At 39.7% G+C, this 10,133-nt stretch overlaps 1 protein-coding gene across 1 annotated transcript; it reads right to left on the reverse strand.

Moving 5' to 3' along the window:
- Positions 1-180: 180 nt before the first annotated feature.
- Positions 181-8,201, reverse strand: LOC135703922 (uncharacterized). The gene is made up of 9 exons (XM_065225292.1): positions 8,114-8,201; positions 7,879-8,050; positions 6,429-6,975; positions 6,255-6,374; positions 6,055-6,181; positions 4,574-4,930; positions 4,284-4,514; positions 3,998-4,216; positions 181-341 (listed from the first exon to the last, which is right to left on the reverse strand). Exons 1-9 carry the CDS (start codon positions 8,199-8,201, stop codon positions 190-192), a joined length of 2,013 nt encoding a protein of 670 aa, XP_065081364.1. The 3' UTR covers positions 181-189.
- Positions 8,202-10,133: the final 1,932 nt, after the last annotated feature.

Below are 10,133 nucleotides of genomic sequence, written 5' to 3' on the forward strand. Positions count from 1 at the left end.
TTCTCGAAATTAATTTCCTATGACTGTCATCATCAGTGAAATCGCCAATGAAACACATTTTTTCCATCTACGCTTTGCATAATATCATCAATTTGACAATCACAGTCACAATGTATTCTTCTGAAATATTCGAAACATTTTCTACGCTGTTTTCATCGTCCTTCATCGAGCATCCGTGAGTTTGTCAGTTCAGTTCAGCCCGCGTAGTTTCGATTTATAGTCCCCACATCGAGGGAAATCCGATGGTGCTTTCAACATTTGATCCACCTCGCCGACCTGCAGGACCAATCCCATGCCGGTACCCAGGTGCCATTCAAAGTGACAGTGTACAAGCCAGAAACCTGTTGGGAAGGAATGGAAATGGAGAATAAAATGGGTATAATAACGTTTTTTTGCAGATATAGGTTCAGGTGGATGAGTTTGAGATTGGTGTGGATTTAATTCGAATATTGATTTACATATATTGATGATTCTGGAAGCACAGGTTCAACTTAAAGTTCAAAAAATATATTTGCTCAATTCAGCAATAATATTTACATTATGTTGGGGCATTCTTTCCCAACTAAATAAAATTTTCGGTTTTATGCACTCCTGATCATAAGTTTGCGGTCACCAAAAAAAAAAAAAACATACAAATGTGTTATGTTCATATCTCTGGACATACCTCAAATCCCCTCATCCACCAAAATATGAGTTAGATAAAAGAGTACTCAATTTCAATTTCTGTTCAATTTTCACACTGCCGTATTCTAATGGAACTATCAATCTATTCTCTTTAGAACTTTCTATAGATAATAAATTTTCGCTACAAAGCTTCATGTTGATAAAATTTTCTCCCAACTCTGATACAAAAACTGTAAGATGTGTCTACGGTAGAATAGGTAGAGCTATTGATGAAAATTTCACCAGATTATCAATAAAGGCACCACGTTAATTGGTTGGTGAAAGTATTCTAGTACACGGCCAATGAGAGTTACTCAAAGTTGAGTCAAATTTGACTCGACATTGCAGAAAATAGAGCTACTTAGTGAATGACTATTGTTCTCCTCGATTTTTCAGGTAACACTTCTTGAATACCGTAGAACCCCGTTTAGTTCATATAGCTAAAATTATATTTAAACGGCGCTTACTTTGAATTTGTTTTACAAGCACCTCTACAGTGCCCAATGGCGCTACGCAATGCAATGCAATTTTAAGTTTAATTCGACCCAGGTTCTTTTTCGACCGTGTTGATTGGGTTTTTTTTCTCGATTTTCGTCATATTCGAGCAGATTTTTTAATCAAATTTTAGTCACTCAGTGAGTAGCCCCATTTTCTACGATTTTAAGTCAAATATTCAATGATGTCATGGTGGTTAGCATTGGTGACCCTCCAGGGTAACCAGTTATTGCAAATAAACATATCTTTATTTACTACAAGGGCGCAAATTGTAATTCTGAATGAGTAACCTATTCCAAATTAACCATGACATCACTGGGTTGCGGTCTTCATCAAAGCTGTTCAGATGGATGAGGCTGAGGATAAGGCCGAGAATAAGGCCTATTGGAAGGCGAACAGTTTAGTGACGGTTAAAGCCACTGTTTACAAAATCAATTATGCCCCTTTTAAATATTGACACTGATTTGTTTTCAAATTATTTGCTTAACTTGACACCTTGACTAGATAGAAGATTTCTGTCTTTGAAAAAGTTATCCAAGGGCGTCAACAGACTTATTAAATGGTGTACACCACACTATTATAAGATTTAACTTCTTATTGCTACACCCAACCGGTGGATGTAAGATTCGCTTACAATTATGTGGGATTCATCATCAGAGGATGTAAGTGGAGACCGCATGAACCGAGGATGCGATATACCTAGCTGTGGTCAAATCCAAGAAAATTGGAGACCGAAAAATGTAGAGTGTATTAGTGAGGTAAATTAATTATGTCGAAAAAAAAATAGGAAAAAGGTTGCCGACTGGACTCGAACAACGAACGTTGCGATTATCAGACCTGTGCTTTCTCCACTGCTCTCTCCATGCTTCTAAATAAGGATAGCCTAAAAGCAAACAAGAAGCGCTCATTTCCTCTCACACTCGACTTCGCATGCTTTTTCTGCTGGAGAGATTCGAGGCAAGGGTGTGCGTCAAAAGGTGCCGGTGGTGTAGTGGTAAGCGTGATTACCTCTCACCCCAGCAGGCCTGGGTTCAATCCCAGTCGGCGCCGCCGGGATGTTCTGAGGCATAACATCTCTGATCACGCCTTCCTTCGGATGGGAAGTAAAGCCGTTGGTCCCCGGTTCATGAGTTGTGATGGGTCGATAGGTGGTAGGGTCCAGGTGTGAGAGCTGCCTTCCTGGCACGTCGGTAGCATTGGTGCTCAGCACGGAAAACAAGGTCGACGGAAAAAACAAACCAAAGGAAAAAAAGAAGGGTGTGCGTCCTTCTACCATGTTATACATAAAAATCAAGGCAAATGATTGCTTGTGTAGGTGAAAGCACAGACAGAACACGAAATAAAAAAGGCAAAAACCATTACATCGCCTGCAAGGTCAACTTCTAACATTCGCTGCGATGTTCACGAACAGAGGATGATAGGAAATGGAACTAACATTCATTGTAATAGATATTTGGTTTGCGTGTAGTATAAAATTTACTGAAGATGCCGAAAACAACAGTTTTTCGAGTGCTCAAAACCTACAAGGAAACCCTGAGTGTTGAAAGGAATCAGCGGACCTACGAAAAAACTGGAACTAGGGATCGTCAGCTGCGCAGGTGCGTTAAAGCCAACCCCGGTCTTTCGAACCGAGATGTGGCCAGAAGGTACAACGCCAACTTTCAAACGGTGTGGAATATCCTTGCCAGGGAAGGATACAAGTCGTACAAAGCCAGTAAACATCCGAACCGGCACATGAAGCAGAATTCCGTGGCCAAAAAGCGTGTATGGCTCTTGTACGACCGTGTTTTGACGAAACACAAGGGTTGCACTTTGATCGATGACGAAACATACGTCAAACTCGATTTTAAGCAGCTTCCCGGTAAAAATTTTACATCTCGACAGGACGTGGGCTTGTGCCGGGAAGATTCAAGTTCGTGTTTGTCGACAAGTTCGCGCAGAAGGCCATGATTTGGCAAGCGAATTGCAGTTGTGGCCTGAAAACGGAACCATTCGTCACATCCTCAACGATGACATCCCAAGTTTACATCGAAGAATGCCTGAAAAAGCCGTTCATCCGCAAGCATAGAGGCAAAGTCATCATTTGGCCCGATTTGGCCAGCTGCCACTACTCCAAGGTGTTTCTGGAGTGGTATGCTGCCAACAAGAGCGATTTTGTCCCCAAGCTAATGAATCCTCCGAATTACCCGGAATTTCGACCAATCGAAAAGTACTGGGTAATTTCAAAGCAGCGACTTCGACGAAGCGGCGGGGCAGTCAAGGACATCCAGCAAATGCGAGCAAAATGGAACAAATTCACTGATTCCGTGTCCGTTTCCACTGTGCGGGCGCTGATGAGCTCCATCAAGAGGAAGGTTCGAGATTTCGTTCGAACTGGAGAAATTTAACCATCTAATGCTGCAACTTTGAAGTTTTAATAAAAGTACTGTAAAGCAACTATTAATGGACTTTTTAAACTTATTGAATTACGAATTACAGGTCTTTTTGAGCGTACCAATTAACTTTTAGTCAGCCTTTAGAAAATTGCTGTGTTCAACAAAGTTGTTCAGATGGACAAAACCTACTGGATGGTGTACAGTGCAGTTTATAATTCTTTCACCAGGCAGTGTGCTGTTTGACATGTTCATGTTCTTCTAGATGCTTTTGTCCTCACACACACGGTCAGGACAGTAAAATTTGAGTAGCTACGCACACAGAGTTTTAAAAAGTTTAGCGAGCATGTCATCGAAAAAAGACGTACATTTTCGTAGCTGCACTTAACAATAGATCACATCTATCAAAAATCATGCGTGTGAAGCCTAATGACGAGCTTATAATGAAAAGAGTTATGTGGTAATACCTGGATTGTTAGCCCTGAAACGTATCTTCACGTAGCCTTCGTTCGGAATCGATATCGTGTCTTTGTAGGGTGGATTGTGACTGTTGGGTCTCCGAGCGAACTGCCGTTCCTGAAGGAATTTTAGCCGAGAGGCCTTAGCATCTTCCGGCAGCTTACCCATGTCAGTGATGATGAACCGATGGCCGTGTATGTGGAAGGGATGGTAGAAGTCTTGTTCTGCTGTAAATGGGGATTTAAGGTTTATTAATCGCGCCGTCATTTTCTGTGTATAGTTATTATCACTTACAGAATGCTGTGTCGTACAGGGTCCATTCGACGATATCGTTCAGTTTGGCCTTCATTCGATGGGTGCAGAAGCAGAGGTGATATTTGTCACAGCCGTCCGGCAGGTGAGAGTTGTTGCAAAATTGTTTGCTCTCGTCAACGATGAGCTCCGGCTGGATGAGTAAAGGGAAGCTGGGAGAAATAAAACTTATATTGTTGGCCATTGCGATAGTGTTGAACTCATCACGAACGGCTGCAAAAAATGAATAGATAAGTTTATGAGTACTTTACATACTGCTTGTTGATTCTTACTAGCAAATCGCCTGTACGGGGGCGTAAATAGCATACTATTGTTGACACGGAGTACTTTGAAACCGAGGAACAATTTTACATCTGGTTCCACGTCTATCAGCTCATCATCCCGGTGAACTTCGTGAGACTGAAGGTCTGCTGCACAGGTGAAGTCATCTCCGGGAGTGTAGCATGCAGTCATGTGATGGTTCAATGTGCGACCCACTGGGTATGGGCTGTCATACTTTGGTAGATCACCTTCGGGAAACACGAGCTTCTCGGTGGGAATGCTAGGATCAGCATAGGAAAGAATGGCGACTCCTTCCACACGCATTTGGTTGCAAAATCCGATGCCCCTGACCCGTACCCAGTAGTTTCCTGTCGAGTGAAATGTTTCAATGCGTATACTTGTTGCGTTTGTGGGCCTCCCTTAGCCACGGAGTACAAATTATAGCAGACGCAATTATTTCTCCGGTCAAAATAACTATATTGTTCAATTGTTTTAGAGATAACCCGAAACTATAGTTCATTTGACTATATATAGAGGGCAACAACTATAGTCCATAGTTGGCTCCGAGGTTGGCTCAACTATATTTTTCAGTAGATGAACAAACGTCAAACTTCAAAATACAACTATGCTTTAGTTGATTCAAGAAAACTTTTGTTAGGAAAGCAAAATTTACAATGTTTATTAAACGAACTGCTCTTCATTATCGACATATTAAGGAAGCTTGTGTTGCTTCTTTATCGATCTCAAAAACACAAATGTAAAATCATAAAAAAGTGAACAGGAACATTCAACTTAGATTTGAAACGTGTTCATCTGCGTGATAGCCATATATCTTATCGCCTGCTCTACGCTCATAAGTTATAAGTATGTGGATTTATGATGATCACTTCAAATCAAATTATATAAATAAATTACATTTGACGGTTGTTATAATTGATCAAAGTTATAGTTGAATTGTGTGTAAGATGAACAGTTGAATCTATTAGGTTGAGTTGACGGTCAAATTAGTGTTGGAATAACTATAGGTTTCTTTCAAACAACAATATTTTTTCATGTGGAAGTAACTATTAGGATTGTTATCTTAACTTAACGAATTTGTTCTCCGTGTGTCTGAAAAAAAGGCAGCACCCTGGTTTATGGGCATCAACCCACTTTTTCAAAATATTCCTAGTATAGAGGATGATTTATAACAATGCAAAATACTAACAATCCCACAGAACACCTTAGGAACACACGAAAATATCATCACAAATTGTCCCCGTATGGCCATCTCACACCATAATTCCGTATACATTTTATTATGCTTGCAACACAATAAACGGATTCAAAAATAATACCGGCATATTCCCTAAGTTCACCTGAATACTATTTACCATTTTACCTCCAAACGTGGTAATTGAACTGTGGTCAGAATTCGGTTTAAAAATCCCTTGGAATTTCCCATTGAACGATCTTTGAAGTATTTCATTGCATTCACAATAAAAGCACGTACCTGATGGTTGATCCGCATGAAGCACAAAATCGTACCTCTCACCGGAAATCGAAATTAATGTATCAACTGTATGCGGCTTAACTGCTCCGCCATCCGTGGAAATAACCGTCATTTGATGTTTTTCGATCTAAATATAGTCGTTTGAATTTGTATATCAGTGATTTATTGCTTTTCAAATGAATGATTTTCCTTGAATTCACCTGTAGCTGAAATGGGCAATACTGACTGCCACCGCTAACCAACCGAAATCGATATCGTTTACCAGACTGAACTCGGAATACGGTTAAAGGAGTGTAATCCACTTTGGCTCCTGTTATTTCCTGAAAGTTAATCACTAATTAATGTGCCCCATGGGGTATTATCAATGGTCTTACATTAGAATATCGCCCTCGGCCATTGATCAGAATGGAGTCAACTTTCATCTGTGAACTTTGCTGCCCCGGAATCCACCGTTCGACGGAATCCAAGCTCCAGTCAGATATCAATATCACATGCTCCGATAGATCATGATCGTACAGTTCTATGTTGACATCGTGAGGGTTTCTGACTACGGCCACTCCAAGATGACCGTTGACCATGTGGAACCCGGAATGGGAATGGTACCACTGGGTTCCTGGTTCTTCCGCTTTGAACATGTATCGGAAGCTGGTGCTGGGCGCTATCGGACACTGAGTCACCATCGGGACTCCATCCATCCACGGAGACTTCATCTGATGAAAACCGTGCCAGTGGATTGTATCGGCCATACCTTCCATCTCGTTCGTGACGTCCACTACTATGGTATCGCCTTTGCAGACGAAAATCGGCGGGCCGGGCATCTTTCGATTGATTGTCACAATGCCACGCTCCAAGCCGTTGGCTGTGACGCATTGTGGATGGAAGCAGTGAGCTCGGTTGCCTCGCAGGCAGTCCCAGCATGCTCTGGAAAGAATGATGATAGTTTTTTTTACGACTTGTGCGAGCGACGGACGTCCGAAGAGATAACGCATATGTGATAGGGGAGGTTGAGGTTCGTTGAAGTATGTGTGAAATACATCAGGATTTTTTTTATTTATTATTTTTTGAAATTGAACTCAACGTTACTACGGTACTACTGTTTTCAAAATCTGATTAGATTTTTTAGGTTATAAATTCTCCTCAATCCATAAATTTCCTATGATTTACTAATTATTTATAAATCAATATGCTCAAACTTATATTGGATTTTTCCTTAAATTCTATTCATTATGATTACAATCATTTTACCGGCTCTTAACTTCGTGTTCTTCCAGAACTTCCTTGGAGATTTATATTTGAGAGATTTCTATGCCAACCAATGCGGAAATGCAGGTAATGTTCGGCCTAAGTGTCCCTAATTTGGGCCCATACATAAATTCAGCAATCGACTAAATTTTCAATAGCAACCAAAAATATCCTTTAGTAACGTCCCAATAACGCGTTCATCTAGATAAAATTGATAAATAGCAGATTTTTAGCGATGAGCCCAGTATTCGATACATAGGCCAACAATTAGAGACATTTTCCCTATTTGTATATTGTGTGGCAAGCAAAATGATACTCTATGCCCAGGGATGTCGAGAAAATGTCCAATCTGAAAAATATTCTCGATCGGACCGGGAATCGAACCCACCACCTCCGCTTTGATCTTACCTGTATCTTTACTGGCTGAGTCAAATAGAGGCCCCACAATACACGCACTTCAAATGAGAAAGATTCAACTGTTCAGTTTGAAAACTCCATGAATGTTTCGTTAATTTTCTTTTTTGATTATTCTACCCATATTTTCCCAATCTCCCTTAAATCATTTTTTTTTGTGGTACTTACGATCCCATGGCGGAGTAATTTTCCAAGACCCAATGATAATAGCAGATTCTGGATGGTTCATCAACGCCACAAGGTCGATCACATTCACCGCCTGGGTACACTCGTGGCTCCTGATGCTGATTCTGCCTCCAGAGGCTGGTCGAATTCCCTTTGAGGAGGCCCCATATTCCCTCTGTAAATATTTCCGTCTATTCAAACCTCCATTACCTTGTTTAAGCGATATCGCGATACTCACTGGGTTTCGTTAATAGAGGAAATCCGTACAACGAATCAACAGAGTTGCACCAATAGACGGCAATTAATAAGATTACAATTTTCCACATGATTGGTCACATTTACGATCAGGAAGGCAATGTACCGCACAAGTCAAGTGTAAAAAGACGACTAACATCATGATCTTCCATTAGGAAACGAACGTAATTTATAGTAGGTTGAACCCTGGTGGTTTATCACTTTTACTGCTACGGGTTCGACTCCATTCATGAAACGATTAAAACGCGTGAAAAAGAATTTGACTTTTTTTGCAATAACTTGAATCTCACGACAAATTGGGATTGTCTGCGTGCTATCAGCGGAAAGTACAAACAGAAGCTATCAGCCTATCACTGCTCGCAGGTTTGTTATACGTCCAAAGAAAAGAACATGATGACCAATTTTGGAAAACGTTGAAGTGGGTCTAATGAGCGTAATTCTACAGAGGGTAATCAAAATAAATAATTTTGTCCAAATTCAAAGTGCCACAGTTCCGTGAATAATAATCCGATTTTGATGTACTGGGAAGCATTCGACAGGGGATTTATTTTATAGTTAAAACATATCTGTCCGAAATTCAAAGTGGATACCAGACACAGGAGATGTTCCTGATGTTTTGAGGTTATGTCAAATATGCTATTTTTCTTCAGCTCCTAATTTTGGGTTGAAAATCAGATTTTCAAAATCTAGGAACTGTAAGAAGTCTACCACCGGTCGATGATCATAAATCAGCTTAAGGGCGCAGCTAGGTTTCGATTTAGGATGACAAATCCCGATCAGAAGATTTCCTTTTTTCCAGTGTTTTCCCGGAATTTTGAAAAGTTTCCCAGTTGTGAGGTATGCATATAAATTAAGCATAAATAGAATGTGATTAAGCCGACTGGATCACTTGGTTAAATAACTCAGAGCAATGACAGTAAAATTTGTCTAGGTATTTACCACCTTAAAACTTCGTATACAACGCATTGGAATTTCTTTGGAATGTTCTCATGAATTTCCTTACTTAACAGAAGGTCGGGAGTTCAACCGTCCCTATCATCGTCTTTGTCACTATGCCTAATCCTCTATCCCCATTAGATTTAAATAAAAAAATCTGCTTTACGATCGAATCGCTTATCACAATGACACACACTAACACAACTTCCCTTCCAATGGCAATCGTAGAGACGCAGAGGTAAACACGGTATCTGTAACAACGGTTGTCATAATTATCATCTTTCCCCTTTTTAAAAGACCGTGTGGACGTGGTCCTTGCCGGTGTTGATCTATAAATAGCTTGAATTAGTGAAATTGAACATTGCACAAGCGCCCATCAATGGGGTTCTCTGTACAATTCCACTTGTTCTGATCAGAATCGGGGTTGCAACTACGATATCTACGGTCTTTTACATAAAACAAAATTCAAATCACAATAGTCTTGAATTTATTTATTTATTTATTTATTGTCGTCAATCAGATGTAGACCGTTTTGTTAAAATAATAATTATTTACTGAGTTTTTCTTTTTTAAATTATAATGAATTAAAAAGACATAAAATAGATTAAGCAGGGTTTATCTTAGTAATTTTCTATTTTGATGTGTTAAATAACGATTTGAGTTATAGTGTTTTTTCAATTTGGTTTTTGTCATTCTTAAGTCAATAGTTTCGCATTTCTTGTTGTAGCCATAATTCTATATAAGGGTCCAAATTTAGCATAGCTTGTATGATGGAGGTTTGTAAATAAAATATTTCGATTGCGTAGTTGTCGAGAAGGTACATACAAACTTAGTTTTAATAAGTTTAACTGAATCAATACTATTCGAAACGATATCGTTAACAAATGGGACCATTGGTAATTCACGACGCTCTTTTAATATTTGAATATTGATGAACATGCACCGTACTTCATTAGACGGAAGAGGTAATCTTTTCCAAGCTAATTTACGAAGTAAAAACAATAAGAATTGCTTTTATATCCAAAGCGTAATTACTTATTTGAATCACGTCCATGTCTTTGCATATT

This window comes from Ochlerotatus camptorhynchus, unplaced genomic scaffold (assembly GCF_037179485.1).
Source record: "Ochlerotatus camptorhynchus isolate MF236.1 unplaced genomic scaffold, CSIRO-AGI_Acam_v1.1 ptg000222l, whole genome shotgun sequence".
Classification (NCBI taxonomy): domain Eukaryota; kingdom Metazoa; phylum Arthropoda; class Insecta; order Diptera; family Culicidae; genus Ochlerotatus; species Ochlerotatus camptorhynchus.